The following is a 16109-nucleotide window of genomic DNA, read 5'->3' on the forward strand; positions in this document are numbered from 1 at the left end:
CCAGTACTTTGGCCACTCATGCGAAGAGCTTTCCCTGCATCAGGGAAAGATTGAAGGCAGGAGAAGGGAACCACAGAGGATGAGATGGTTGGATGGCATCACCGACTCAATAGGCATGAGTTTGAGTAAACTCCGGGAGTTGGTGATGGACAGGGAGGCCTGGTGTGCTGCAGTTCATGGGGTCACAAAGAGTCGGACACGGCTGAGCGACTAAACTGAACTGAACTGAATGGTAACAGTTCCATTACAAATATTTACAAAATTTGTGCAGGTGTTGGAGGGGAGGGAGAGGCTATTTTTAGTCTGTGCTACAATTGAGTTGAAATCCAGCTGAAAGACTTGGCAAAGTAAGACTGGTCAGCAGGGCCCAAGATTCCAAGGTGAGGACAAGAAGAATTTTCAGGATTTAAGAACTGTCCCCAGTGTAACCAAGTGCTTCAGAAATCACCTCTGAGTTGACAGCACGGAAGCATCAAGGTACAGCATTATGATGTAAGCTGTATCTCTGGTGTTACAGGTAGGAAAAAGAGAGCCACAGATGACAGCCTCTGTCCCCTGGGATGGTGTAACAGGATAAACATCCGGGTTGTCGTGGATACCATACGTACACGCAAACCTGCCAGTCTACCCATTCTCTAATCTCTAAAATGTAGTGGTCACTCAGCTTTACTCCAGAGGAAGTAGACCTGTGAGTTAGGTTTGTCTCAATTAAGAGGTGGCTGGGTGAAGCGAATGCTAATTAAAAGTATAATATAGGAAGAGGCATTTCACTCTTTTTGCTTTATTAGCTTGTGTGTGTGTGTGTGCTGAGTCACTTCAGTCGTGTCCGACTCTTTGTGACCCTGTGTACTGCAGCCTGCCAGGCTCCTCTGTCCTGGGATTCTCCAGGCAAGAATACTGGAAAGGGTTGCCATGCCCTGCTCCAGGGGATCTTCTCAACCTAGGGATCAAACCCACATCTCTTGCATCTCCTACATCGGCAGCCAGATTCTTTACCACTAGTACCACTTGAGAACCCCATTATTAACTTCTATATGATTTCAATTCCTTCACCACTTCCTCAAAGAAGTCCTTCTTAACTAGCTTCAAGCCCTGCTCTAAGTCCTCCCAGCTATGTGGACCTCCAGACTGTAGCACTCATTGCCACAGCCACTTCACAGTCATACATGATCTGATTAATGCCCATCTCCCCTAATAAGGCTGGAAGCCTCAGGAGGACAGATTGTTTTTCAGTTTTGCTCACCCTTATACAGGCTTCCCTGGTAGCTCAGCTGGTAAAGAACCTGCCTGCAATGCAGGAGACCCCAATTCGATTCTTGATTCAGGAAGATCCCCTGGAGAAGGGATGGGCTACCCACTTCAGTAGTCTTGGGCTTCCCTTGTGGCTCAGCTGGTAAAGAATCTGCCTGCAATGCTGGAGATCTGGGTTCGATCCCTGGGTTGGGAAGATCCCCTGGAGAAGAACAGCTACCCTCTCCAGTATTCTGGCCTGGAGAATTCCATGGACTGTATAGTCCATAGGGTAGCAAAGAGTTGGACATGACTGAGCAACTTTCACTTAGTGCTCAGAAGTGCCTGGCATTTAATGTTTTTAAATTAATGTATGAATAATCAAGCGCTTCTCCAGTGGTTCAGTGGTAAAGAATCCACCTGCAATGCAGGAGACACAGGAAATGTGGGTTTGATCCCTGGGTCAGGAAGATTTCCTACAGGAGGGCATGGCAACCCACTCTAGTATTCTTGCCTGAAGAATCCCATGGACAGAGGGGACTGGCAGGCTACAGTCCATAGGGTCTCAAAGAGTAGGACACAATCAAAGAGACTAAGCATGGATGCACATGAATAATCAAACAACAAAAGTTTTTACTTCTACATCTACTTCTGCTTCTTTGACATTGAAGTGCCTAAAGCCTTTGACTCTGTGGATCACAACAAACTGTGGAAAATTCTTCAAGAGATGGGAATACCAGACCACCTTACCTGCACCCTGAGAAACCTGTATGCAGCTCAAGAAGCAACAGTTAGAACTGGACACGGAACAACAGACTGATCCCAAAAGGATCAGAGGAAGGAGTATGTCAAAGCTATATATTATCACCCTGCTTATTTAACTTATATGCAAAGTATATCATGCAAAAATGCTAGGCTGGATGAAGCACAAGCTGGAATCAAGACTGCCGGGAGAAATATCAATAATTTCAAACATGCAGATGACACCACGCTTATGGCAGAAAGCGAAGAGGAACTAAAGAGCCTCTTTGATGAAGGTGAAACAAGAGAGTGAAAAAGTTGGCTTAAAACTCAATATTCAAAAAACAAAGACCATGGCATCTGGTCCCATCACTGCATGGCAAACAGACGGGGAAACAATGGAAATGGTGACAAACTTTAGTATCTTGGGCTCCAAAATCACTGCAAATGGTGACTGCAACCATGAAATTAAGACGTTCACTCCTTGGAAGAAAAGCTATGACCAGACAGCATATTAAACCTAGACAGCATATTAAAAAGTAGAGACATTACTTTGCTGACAAAGGTCCATAAAGTCAAAGCTATGGTTTTTCCAGTAGTCACGTATGGATGTGAGAGTTGGACCATAAAGAAGGCTGAGTACTGAAGAACTGATACTTTTGAACGGTGGTGCTGGAGAAGACTCTTGCGAGTCCCTTGGACTGCAAGGAGATCAAACCAGCCAATCCTACAGAATCAACCCTGATTCTGAATATTCATTGGAAGGACTGATGCTGAAGCTGAAGCTCCAGTACTTGGGCCACCTGATTCAAAGAGCCGACTCATTAGAAAAGACCCTGATGCTGGGAAACATTGAAGGCAGGACGACGAGATGTTTGGATGTCATCACCGACTCGATGGACTTGAGTTTGAGCAAGCTCCGGGAAATGGTGAAGGACACTGAGTGACTGAACAACAAAAACGTATTTTCCCATCCTTCCCTTCATACATAATCTCTACTACATGCAGAGTTAGCCAAGGATTCTAGGTACAAAGGACGTGAGCTAATGAAGACATGGTCTCCCGTTTCCCCCTAGGGGTTAGAGCAGGAGCCTTCGACCTTTTTGGCGCCAGGGACTGGTTTCATAGAAGACAATTTTTCGATGGACCAGGGATGGGGGATTGTTTCGGGATGATACAAGTGCATTACATTTATAGTGCACTTTATTTCTATTATTACATTAACTCCATTTCAGATCATTAGGAATTAGATCCCAGAAGCTGGGGATCCCCGGATTCTTTCATTTCCATTCCTGTCCCCTGGCTACTGATTGAGTGGTTCTTTGTATGTAACCTTCGCTAATTGCATCGCTATCTATGAAAACATTTTATTCTAGGCTGTATGCCTACAATTTCTAAATTCCTATTGTTATCCTCTTTGTGCTTGAAGGTATGCCTTTTAATTCTTTCTGGCTTTTTCTAAAGCTAGATAGTGCATAGCAAATAGCAGCACAACATCCCACTCTATAAACCCAAATTCTCTCAAGGCATTACGGTAGATACCAAGATTATAGGCAAACAGGGGTCACACTGCGCAATGGCATTTCCATGACCGTCCTGTTAGTGAAGGAGAATCTGGCTTCACCACTGAGCCCTGCTGAAAGCCATTAATACTTCACCAGGCAAGACAATGGGAGAGAGGAAAGAACCCAGTAATCATATGCAGACATTTCAAATCACATCCCTGATTGCTAGAAGAAGGGGTTGTGCCCCAGAAGGACATCATCCTATTGTGTTCATAATAACTGAGTGGCGACAGGAGTCCTAGGGAAGGTTTTCAAGGGCCCAGGTTCCATCTAGCCATGGCATGCACAATGCCCCTTTTTTGATTAATACTGCCAAAGAGAAGTCAAACTATAAACTCTGAGGGCAACTCTTTCATATAAAAATACCTTGTAAGCTGGGTGCTCGACAGTGTTGCACTTTGGAGACAGATGTTCACCATCTGGCTCTTTCAGCTGCACCCCCGCTTCTATTTTATTCTCATATTCCAATACCTGGTCCCACAGCAATAACACTAGCATTTGGATAGCATGTCATGCTTAATAAAGCATTTATTACCCCATTTTGTCCTTGCCTAAGTCTGGTGAGGTAGGCAGGGAGATGTAAAAGGAAAATCCAACAGTTACGGTGTCACGTAAAGGAAGGTTGCTTGACACTGGCAGAACTCATAGGGCAGCAGGTCAATTAAGTTGTTACGTTGTGAGACACTGCCCACTGCCTGTGGGTGCAGACCCACCTTGTCACGCCCTGACCTTAAGAAACTGACTCACAGTAACTAAAATGAATGTGAGCCTGAGACGGATTCCAGAATGCTACTTATAATTCATGAGACACTGCCAGCCCAGGGCTAAGATTTCAGGATGCACATCTGGTAATGACAGTGGCTCCCATCCTTGCTGTATACACCTCACATCAATTGCATCTCCCTGTTACACCAAGACAAAGCTGGGAGGCTTTGCCAGTTTAGAATCTGAACGGTGAAAGCTAGAGAAACTGTTTGAGATACCAGAAGGAATCTTAGAGTAGATTCCATCAGTCAGTGGGCTCTGAATATCTGAAGAGTGTACATTACAATCCCTGCATCCATCTTCAGACTAAAAGCAAGCATACTTGAACCTCAAAGTTAACACTGCCTCTCTCCTAAACAGGGCTTCACAGGTGGCTCAGCGGTAAAGAATCTGCCTGCCAATGCAGGAGATGTGTGAGTTTTATCCCTGGATTGAGAAGATCCCCTGGAGGAGGAAATGGCAACCGACTCCAGCATTCTTGCCTGGAGAATTCCATGGACACAGGTGTTAAAGCCACCCGTTCCGGGAAACAAACTCACTCTGAAGGACAATGCAGATAGTGGAGTGCAGTTTATTACACCGGCGGGCCCAAGGCAGAGTCTCCTCTTAGCCAAGGACCCTGATCAGCCCACCACCCCAATTTCCTTGAGACTTACACAAAACAGAGGAAGGGTAAATACAATCATAATAACCCCATCATTCATGCGTTAGGTGTTCAAACAGTTAATAATCAATAAGCCTGCGGTTACATCCCAATAGATACAGAAAGGGTTTATGACCTGTCCGGAGGCAGGGGTGATTAGAGTATGTTTTCTCTTAGGCAATGAGTAACCTGGATGTGATCTTCAAGATTCCCCTGTCCAGAGGGGGTCTTATCCTTCTATTGTAGTTTCCATAGGCACTAAGCACAGAGTTCAGAGTCCATTGGAGAGGTGCCCGAGCATGATCAGCATGAACAGGCCTAAGATGGGGTCCAGCTCTGTTTCCTCCTTCACAGGAGCCTGGTGGGTTACTGTCCAGAGTTGGACATGACTCTGTGGGGTTACTCGGTGGGTTATTCTGTGGGGTCACAGAGTCAGACATGACTGAGCACACACACACACTCTCCTAAACAGTGCCCGGAAAGGACACTGATAGTGTTGATTTAATGTGCCTTCAACTGACATGACCCACCTGTCGTGTCAAATGGGTATAGTGTGTGTATGTATGTTGTTAAAATCCCTGTGGAGCAGTGAGTGTATGCCAATCCTCACACCTCACAGACGGAAAGAACTGAGGTGCCTGGGGAATCTGCAACTAGCTAAACACCAGACAGTCAGCAAATGTTCCTACCAGCCTGGGAGCCAGGGCTTCTCAGGTGACATTCCCTTTAACCTGGTGTGTGGAACATACAACCAAACTCTCGGAGGGTAATCTTACATCTTCTATTTCCTGATTTTATCAGGGACCTCACTGTAGCTGCTGAAGTTCTAAAAACAATGCCCACCACAGTCACAGAGACCAAAGTGTGGAGAAGGGAATGATTTCTTCAAGGCTACACCCCCAGCTAAGGTGAACCCGAACTCTTTCCCCCAGGCCACCTATCTCTACCTTTGCGGCCTTTAGACTATGTCCTTAGAGGGCACCTTTGCTTAAAAAGGCCCCAGGGCCTCAGTCCACACTGTGACTGGCCTAAACACAGGGCTTTGTCATGTAATCCTAACTCAAAAGAGGGCAACAATTCTAGCGAAGAAGAAATACAACTCTCTTCAGCAGAAATTTGCAGAGTAAGTGCTTTGAAAATGACTGCCAACAGGAAGAAGGGAATCCGAATAGTTCCCCAAAGGGAAATTCTCAGTTTGTATTAGGATAGAAACTGCTATATAAACAATCCCCAAATCTCATAGCTAAAAAAAAAAACTATTTCTTGATTAGGTCATAGTCCGACGTGGGTGAGCTGGGATGGGAAGGGAGGCACTGGAAGCCTGTGTTCCGCTGTCATTCAGGAGCGGAGGCTTACCAGTCTACCGAAGGGTCCATGGCCAACAGCAGATTAAAAACCTCTGATCTAGTGGCTCCACAGTTCTCTAGGGCCCTGCAGTTGTCCATCAGTTCCTTTGTATTCAGCGGGCCAACAAGAAAAGAAACAGCACGAAGAATCATATGCAAAGTTTTAGAAGGGCAGATAAGAAATGACTTACACATCGCTTCTCTCCACATTCCACTGACTTAGAACTGTGTAATACGACCCATGTAACTGCAGTGAAGAATAGGAAATGTAGTCTCTGGTAGTGGGGAGGAAAAGGGACATGGGGGTTAGTGGACACAAAGCATTATCTCTGCTACACGTCAAACACATATTTAGTGGATTATGCCAATGATAATACAAATACTATATGGTTCAGTAATCCTGACTATAACAATGAGACTAAGTGCTTCTATACCACAAATGTGTAAAACTACAAATACTATAAAAATACAAATGTTAAACTACATGACACAAATACTACATGACAACAACACAAAATGATATAACAACATAAATGATATGATATCAAATTCTAAATGATACAATAATACAAATACTACCCAACCACGTATTAGGTAGGAACCCACTTCTGCTCAGCCTATACAGAGATGGTTACTATAAAACTCTTAGAGGAAACACAGGCAGAACACTCTTTTGACATAAGCACTAGGATCTTTTTTGACCCACCTGCTAGAGTAATGAAAACAAAAACAAAAATCAACAATTGGGATCTAATTAAACTTAAAAGCTTTTGCACAGCAAAGGAAACCATAAACAAGATGAAAAGACAACCCCCAGAATGGGAGAAAAATATTTGCAAACAAAGCAATGGACCAAGGATTAATCTCCAATACACACAAACTGCTCATGCAGCTCAACATCAAAGAAAAAAAGACAAACAACCCAATCAAACTCTGGGTAGAAGACCTAAATAGATATTTCTCCAAAGAAGATCTAGAGATGGCCAACAACACAAGAAAAGATGCTCAACATCGCTCATTATAAGAGAAATGCAAATCAAAACTATAACAAGGTATCACCTCATACCTGTCAGAAAGAAAGGCCATCATTAAAAAATCTACAAACAATAAATGCTGGAGAGGGTGTGGAGAAAAGGGGGCTCTCTTGCACTGTTGGTGGGAATGTAAATTGAGACAGTCACTATGGAGAACAGTATGGGGGTACCTTAAAAAACTAAAAATAGAACTACTGTACGACCCAGCAATCCTACTTTCCATATACCCAGAGAAAACCATAATTCAAAAAGATACATGCACACCAGTGTCTATTGCTTCCATGTCCTGGCTATTTACAACAGCAGAGCCAAGACATGGAAGCAACCTAAACGTCCATCAATAGAGGAATGGATAAAGAAGATGTGATGCATGTATACAATGGAATATTAGCCATAAAAAGGAACAAAACTGAGTCACTGGAGAGATGTATACAATGGAATACTAGCCATAAAAAGGAACAAAACTGTAGTCATTTGGACCTAGAGACTGTCAAAATAATGTAAGTCAAAAAGAGAAAAACAAATATTGTATATTAATGTGTATATGTGGAATCTAGAAAAATGGTCTAGAAGAGATGGTTATAGGAGCAGCCTTGTTGGTAGGAACTGAAGAGATGGGAGGGAGTCTGTTAGAAAAGGCAGTAACACCGGGTCCCCATCAGCTGAGAAGAAAAAGGCACAGAGGGCTTTTTAAGTGTTTCCTGAAGCTTAGGTACAACTCTCCCAGGGCTGTTTATCCAAAGTACTTTATTGGTTTTATTTAATACACTGATTGGTTAACTAGCTGGTTAACATGATAATTCATCCTCGCTTGGAGAAGGGCATCAGGCTTGAAGGTGAAACTGAAAGCCAAGGAGAGCTCAAAGGACCAGGGTCAAGTCGCTCCCCGCAGATCCTAGTGCAAACCAACCGTGGCGCTATTCTGCGCCCGAGAAACAGGAAGTTAGATGCCAAAAAGGACTTTGAGGTCAGCCAAGGAGAGCTTGGTGACAAATTCTTCAGATCCTGATAGAATCTGTTTGGCTAAATCTTTCTTTTTTTCTTGGAGTTGCAAGATCTTCTCTTCTACTGTTTCCTCACAAACAAATCTGAAAAACAGACAAGCAAACAATCAAAACCCCAAAGCAGCATATCTCAAGAAATATTCAAACTCTACATATGCTTAGTTTTTAAAGGAGATTTCTTCCTCTATTTTTCCTTAGGTTTGATTAATAACTCTATGTTTAGGAAACCTAAACAACTTAGACTAAATATATACATGCGTTTAAAGTGATCTGAACTCAGACTGGCTTTTTATTTCTTTTCAAAGCTGAGATAATTGAGAAACGCCAGAATCACAAGAGATATGTGCCTAGTCACTCAGTCATGTCCGATTTTCCAACCCGATGAACTGCAGCCTGACGGGCTCCTCTGTCCTTGAGGATTCTCCAGGCAAGAATACTGGAGTGGGTTGCCATGCTCTCCTCAAGGGGATCTTGCCAACCCAGGGATCGAACCCAGGTCTCCTACATTGCAGGCGGATTCTTTACCAACTGAGACACTAGGGAATATGCCGACCCCAAAAAATAAAAATTGTAGAGATCCACCTTTCACACAAAAAGCTCCATCTTGGGAAGGTCAGAAGGTGTAAAGCTATCAGGTTTCTGCTAGGAATATGTGTACTGGTTAAAGTACAGTGTCTTCTTTCACGGCTAATTCACACTGAAAACAGGTTTGACCAGTTGAGGAAATGCCACTGTTGTCCTTTCTTCACTCATTCAACAAGTCCTGATGGAGATTCACTGTATGCCACGCACCATGCTTGGTATAGGAACATAAGAGACAAACATGCTCGTGCAGTCAGAGAACACAAGATAAAGATGTAAAAATAAACAGCAAGAATAATGATAGGCCCTGGGAACTGCTCTAATGGAAATATGTCCACTGTACAAGACAAGTGAAAGGAAATCTGTCTGGGCTACTCAGGGACGACCCCATTGACGAGTTAATTCTTCATGTGACTTGTAGGATGAGCAAGGGTTTGCCAGATGGAACAATGCGGAGGGCATCCCAGGGAATGGGAACATGTAAACCATGGCTAACATGTGCAGCAACATGGATGGATCTAGAGATTATCGTACTAAACCAGAAAGAGACAAATATACCACATGATATCACTTATATGTGGAGCCTAGAATACGACAGAAATGAACATATATATGAAACAGAAACAGACTCACAGGTACAGAGAACAGGCTTTGGCTGCCAAGGAGAGTGGGGGCGGAGGAGGGACGGCTTGGGAGTTTGGGGTTAGCAGAGGAAAACTATTCTATGATGGATAAACAGCAAAGTCCTACTGTATAGCACAGGGAATTATATTCAGTGTCCTGTGATAAACCATAAGGGAAAATGTAAAAAAGAATATATATAACTGCCACTTTTGCTATACAGCAGAAATTAACAAACACTGTAAATCAACCGTATGTCAATAAAATTAAAAATAACAACAAAGAAAAAACAGAATGAATGGAATAGAGAAATTGTCCAACTCTTTGCAATGCTATGGACTATAGCCCGCCAGGCTTCCCTGTCCATGGAATCCTCCAGGCAAGAATACTGGAGTGGGTTGCCATTCCCTTCTCCAGGAGGTCTTCCTGACCCAAGGATCGAACTCAGGTCTCCTGCATCGTAGGCAGATTCTTTACCATCTGAGCCTCAAAGGAAGCAGGAGTATGATTACATGTTTAAGCTATAAAGTAACCACTTATATTTAGACAACAAGAAACAAAACCTTTGCCGAGTTTTGGAACATGGTATGCTTGGGGAGGTCATTCAATCTGGCCAGGGCAAAAGGCAAACACTACGCTGTACTACAATGTGGTGGGGGCGGGGTGATGAGTGACCATTCCTGCGATGCTAAGAAACTTAAGAGTTGAAAGAAGGAAATGGCAGTGGATGGGAAGAAAGGGATGGTTATAAGAAACATCTAGGAAATAAAATGAATGGACATGGTTTGTGAAAAGTAAGAAGATGGAGTCCGGTTTTGGCTCCATGATTAGATAAACAGTGGCACTATTCACAAAGATAAGGAATTCAGAAGAATCAACAGATACGGGGAAGTAGGGAGAAACCATCTCAGCGTGTGATACTGTGAGTCCCTGGAGCATGTAACTGTACTTGCTACATGGGGACTCCCCACTTTTGTTGTCTGTTTAGTTGTGAAGTCGTATCTGACTCTTTGCAACCTCATGGACTACATTCTGCCAGGCTCCTCTGTCCATGGTATTTCCCAGGCAAGAATACTGGAATGGGTTGCCATTACCTTCTTCGGGGGATCTTCCCAACCCAGGGATCGAACCCAGGTCTCCTGCATTGCAGGAGAGTTCTTTACCACTAAGCCACCTGGGAAGCCTAATAGGTATTCATTTTGTTGAGTTGAATGAGATAAATCCATGAGTAAATGAATAACGGGTGCGGATGTGGACACTTGGATTCATATATTTTGTGGGGATTTGGATATCTGGGCCTGAAGGTTAGGAGACCTTGGAACTGATGGTATAGATTTTGGACTTGCGGGAGTAGATAGGATTATTGAGAGGTGCATACAAAGTAAGCTGAGAAGACAGCTAAAGACAGAACAACTGACACAACTGCTGTACTTGGCACATTCTGGAATTCATTGGTGCCCCTTAGCAAGAGCAGCTTCAGTGACGTGACAGGGGTGAAAGCCAGTTCATACAGGTTGAGGAATGAATGGGAAATAAGTAAAGACAGACAATGATTTCTAATTCTTCAAGAAACTTGGCCATGAAGATGAAGGAAAGCAGTCCATAACTGGGCTGGATTGCACTGTTAAGGCAGGTTCTAACATTGTTTTTAAAAAGAGGAGGGAGTCACGTAGAGGGACATTCTACAAAATAACTGCCCTGTGCATTTTAAAAATGTCACTGTCAGAAAACACAAAGAAAGACTGAAGTGTTGTTCCAGATTAAAGGGGACAAGAGAGTCAGGAGAATTGAATGCGATGCAGGACCTTTTGCTGGTAAGGACATCACTGGAAAAAGTGGCAAAATTGAATAAGGTCCATAGATCAGATGATAGTATTGTATCATTGTTAACATCCTGGTTTTGATAACTTTATTGTGATTATGTAAGAGATGTCATTTTTAGAAAGTGCCTATTTTAGTATTTAGAGGTAAAGGAACATCATGTCTGCAACTTACTGTCAAATGGTCCAGAAAAAAGCTTACACACACACACACACACACACACACACACACACCACAAATGTCACAGCAGTCAGGAATTTTTTGGTATGATTCTTACAATCGAGAACTCTGGGGTATTTTTGTAAGAATTCTTACATTCTTTCCTATGTCTGAAGTTATGTCAAAATAAAAGCGAAAGAAAGAGAAAGAGAGAGAGAGAGGAGGGTCCTTTCATGGGCAGCCTTGACTGAGATAAGGCTCATCACTGTACTTAAGTTTTCTTCTGCAGGGACCAGCTCCAAAGTTACTCCCAAATTGCTTGAATTCCCCTCCTGACCATGAGTGCCAAGGAGGATGAGCCCCACAAAAACCATCAGTACAGTGACCACCAAATACTTTACATTCTGTTTAAACACTACCCAAGAAAGATTTTCACAGGAGCAGATCTTGGCCCCAGGAGACCTTTACATACTTACTTATGTATGACGACATCTTTTTGCTGCCCTACTCGGTAGATTCGGTCACAAGCTTGATCTTCAAGTGATGGATTCCTGTGAGAAGACAGGGTTTGAGCTCAGGGGAACTGACATCCTCGACAAGGGGCGGGCAAATCCCACAGGCCAAATCCAGCCTGCAGTCTGTCTCTGTATGGCTCTTGAGTTTGAAATAGTTGTTACATTTTTAAAGGTTGGTAAAAAAAAAAAAATCAAAACCAAAATCCACAAAAAAGAATATGTGACAGAGACCTATGTATCTGCAAAGCCTAAACTATTTATAGAAAAAGTTGGTAGATCTCTGTTCTAGTCTATGTGGGGCTTGGAGACTCCCAGATGTCTTCTTGACCTCTCATGAGAAACTGGGCTCAGATTTGCCTCCAATAGGAACTCTTAGCACCACCATCAGCTGAAAACTATAGGTAACAGAGGCTAAAGTGATGCTCAAATCCAATCATTAACTAGCTGGATGACTCTGGGCAAGTCATCTAACCATAACCTAAAAGGCTTGGGAATGGGAGGACTGGCAAATGATCATTAATGCCTTTATCTTTTTTAAGATTTTTTTTTTAACTGTGGACCACTTTTAAAGTCTATATTGAACTTACTACAATACTGTTTGCTTTATGTTTTGGTTTTTTAGCTGCAAGGCTTATGGGATTTTAGCTCCCCAACCAGGGATTGAACCCACACCCCCTACGATGGAAGACAAAATCTTTTAACTACTGGACCATCAGGAAAGTCCCCTCTAATGCCTTTTTCAACTTTTAACTTTCTATGATTCAAATAAGGAGACTTAATTTGTTTCCTTCTTTCTAGATTCTCCTTTTCAATTCCAAACTAGTTTCTCATCTTACCTCTTTAAAAACTTGAATAACATTTCTCCAATTCAGAAACCAGCATGATTCCAATTCTGCTTTCCTCATGTATGGGGGTGGGAGGGGTCCCAAGTAAGACCTAAACACATTCTCCAGGAAGATAACAACAGGTGGGCCTGTCTGTGCCCATCTGGGCTGCCTGGAGAACAAATGACAATCCCTGGCAACTGTGCCTGGTGCAGCAATCCCTAACTGGCATGACTGAAAAAGCAAAACTGGGACAGATTATGATACTTTCTCCTAGCAACACATGATCATTTGCTTCATATCTAGGAAGGATGCTGCTATGCTCCTGGTGTTGACACTATGAGCGATGAGTCCAAGACTACGTGTTAAGCATGTATCTAACATAATTAGAAAATTTCTTTGCCTTTTCCTTTAGGAGTAATGGTTCTCCTTCTTTGCTAATGCTGAGATATCCTTGGACGTGAACAAGTATGTCTGAAATACAGTATTTTGAAGAGATAAAACTCTTCGTTGAGTGAAGTAGCTCTTAGCCATGAGAAAAAGCCCTACTCCCAGTTTCCATGGAAACAGACATTAGGTTAACAATAAAGTGAACAAACTATTTTAAATAGTCATTTGAATCCTGCCTTGCTCAGGAATACAGGGCCATCAACTCAGCCTACACCATTTTGATCTGTATCTATACACACATATGCACAGAGGCAGCTCCACAATACGAAAGGAACACACTCATTATGAGGTCAGGTTTTACTGCCCCTCTGGTCTCCCTGCAATGCAGGGACAACTCAAGAAAAATCCATAACTGTTACCAGTGCATGTCCAGAAGAAAAAGATGGTTTCCTCCAGTCAGGTTTAGACCGACACCTCCAGCCAAGAGAGAAATTAGCATAACCTTCAAAAGGAAGCACACCATTCACTTTACACAGATTCGGTCTCATAAAGCATCTCTCCTCCTGTTACAGGTTCAATACCAAGACCAACACAAATAAGCAACATGTTCTTATCAAATTTCCTTCTGCAGTCATAAAGGCACTGTTTCAAAACTTTGAGATGCTATTTTCCCTGCCTCACCTTTGAGAAGATTCTCATTTAACCTTGTTTTGGTGAGTCAATCTCAAGACATTAATTGCGTGCCCGCCAAATATATGAATACTACCATTTAGAGGACTGCGGCTGGTCAGTTCAATACACTTTCCATCAACCAGATACTGTCTAATCCACCAGTCCCCCACCACTGCTATGACTCTCCTGCCTATCACTCAACTGCTGTTTGGTCGCTCAGTCATGTCTGACTCTTTGTGACCCACAAAGAGGACTCTAGCCCACCAGGCTCCTCTGTCCATGGGATTTCCCAGGCAAGAATACTGGAGTGGGTAGCCATTCCCTTCTCCAATGAATCTTGCCAACCCAGGGATCAACCCCAAGTCTCCCCCTTGGCAGGCAGATTCTTTACCACTGAGCCACGAGGGAAGCCCTAAATTCCCATCATCCATAATTAGATGTCTTTGAGAGGAGAGTGAAAAAATTGGCTTAAAACTCAACATTCAGAAAACTAAGATCGTGGCATCGCGTCCCATCCCTTTATGGCAAATAGATGGAAGCAGTGAGAGACTTTATTTTTGGGGGCTCCAAAATCACTGCAGATGGTGACTGCAAGCCATGAAATTAAAAGACGCTTACTCCCTGGAAGAAAAGCTATGACAAACCTAGACAGCATATCAAAAAGCAGACATTACTTTGCCAACAAAGGTCCATCTACTCAAAGCTATGGTTTTTCCAGTAGTCATGTATAGATATGAGAGTTGGACTATAAAGAAAACTGACCACTGAAGAATTGATCCTTTTGAACTGTGGTGTTGGAGAAGACTCTTGAGAGTCCCATGGACTGCAAGGAGATCCAACCAGTCCATCCTAAAGGAAACCAGTCCTGAATATTCATTGGAAGGACTGATGCTGAAGCTGAAACTCCCATACTTTGGCCACCTGATGCGAAGAGCTGACTCACTGGAAAAGACCCCAATGCTGGGAATGATTGAAAGTGGGAGGAGAAGGGGATGACAGAGGATGAGACGGTTGGATGGCATCACCAACTCAATGGATATGAGTTTGAGTAAGCTCCAGGAGTTGGTGATGGACAGGGAAGACTGACATGCTGCAGTCCATGGGGTCACAAAGAGTCAGTCAAGACTGAGCGACTGAACTGAACTGACTGTTCTCCCACTTCCCTCCATCTTTCCTCATATCAAGATCCCAAACATCCTTCCAGGCTTGCCTTTTCCACAAAGAGTTTCTTGATCCTAACCAGTTCTGTCCTTACTCTCTTTAACCTTCATATTTTATTCTCTTAGAGTATTTTCACACTTTAATATGTACCCCTGATAAATGTCAAAAGAATCAAAAATACCTGGAGGGATCAAAGCTATGAATATTTTTCAAATGATCTATGTTAAAATTTTCTGTGTAATCGGGAACAATCTGCTCTTAATTACAGAACTCAGCTGTGATCAGCTCGTACCTGAGGGCCCCGGGGGCTGTTAAATGCCTCTACCAAGTCCATTCTCTGTTTAGGGTTGACAGAGCCATCGATGGTGGCATAAGTAAATCCACATCTCTTAAGATGCAAGGCTACAACCTTCAGCATGCTGGTCCACTGAGAGACAATGACACTGGAAGAAAGGAAAAAACAGAAAACCAACGCAGATGAAACAAACTCATCTGCAGGGCTTCAACACCTGCTGTCCATACGATTCAGTTATCAAATGTGGAAGAAGGAAAGCCTTCTGATACCTAAGGGTACACACTTAGGTGACATAAGATTATAATGCTCCCAGGTATTTCTATATCTAGTCTGCAACTTATCTTGTGTGAAATGAAGTCAGAACAAAGTGGTGGTGAAACTCAAGTGACGGCCGCAGCCTCTGATTATTTGGGGGCCTAGTTCTCATCTACAGGAGGTCTGTCCTCCTGCAGAAAAGGAGGACAGGCCCCTCCCCTTGCCAGTCAGAACCATAAGCCTCTAGGGCTTCTCTGTTCCCCCCATGCTGTGCTTTAATTAGAGTTTTACATGTTTAGATCAAATCTTTCTGATCTACAAATGCAGCGAGTAACACAGAGTAAAGTAAAACAAACAATGACTGAACCTCCTGCATCCCCGCCCCTAGCTCAGCAACATGCCCAGCACTGTGGGGGCTCCCAGTCTGACCACACCCCTCTCCCTCCATCTCCCTCTGTGATTGTCTTGCTTTGTTTAAGATGCTTC

General features: G+C 43.2%; 1 protein-coding gene across 2 annotated transcripts in view; it reads right to left on the reverse strand.

Annotated features, from left to right (window-relative positions):
• Positions 1–7728: 7728 nt before the first annotated feature.
• The window catches only part of TTF2 (transcription termination factor 2), a 53084-nt gene continuing 44703 nt past the window's right edge, over positions 7729–16109 (reverse strand). The window contains exons 19-22 of one of the 2 annotated variants that reach the window (XM_070367426.1): positions 15366–15516; positions 13660–13742; positions 11988–12062; positions 7729–8412 (exon numbers count right to left, since the gene is read on the reverse strand). In XM_070367426.1, coding sequence (XP_070223527.1) covers positions 8268–8412; positions 11988–12062; positions 13660–13742; positions 15366–15516 — 454 coding nt within the window. In that variant the 3' untranslated portion in view covers positions 7729–8267. The remainder of the gene's footprint in view (positions 8413–11987; positions 12063–13659; positions 13743–15365; positions 15517–16109) is intronic. The other variant, XM_005901998.3, reaches the window with a different exon arrangement.

The sequence above is a fragment of the Bos mutus genome, chromosome 3, assembly GCF_027580195.1.
Source record: "Bos mutus isolate GX-2022 chromosome 3, NWIPB_WYAK_1.1, whole genome shotgun sequence".
Lineage (NCBI taxonomy): Eukaryota > Metazoa > Chordata > Mammalia > Artiodactyla > Bovidae > Bos > Bos mutus.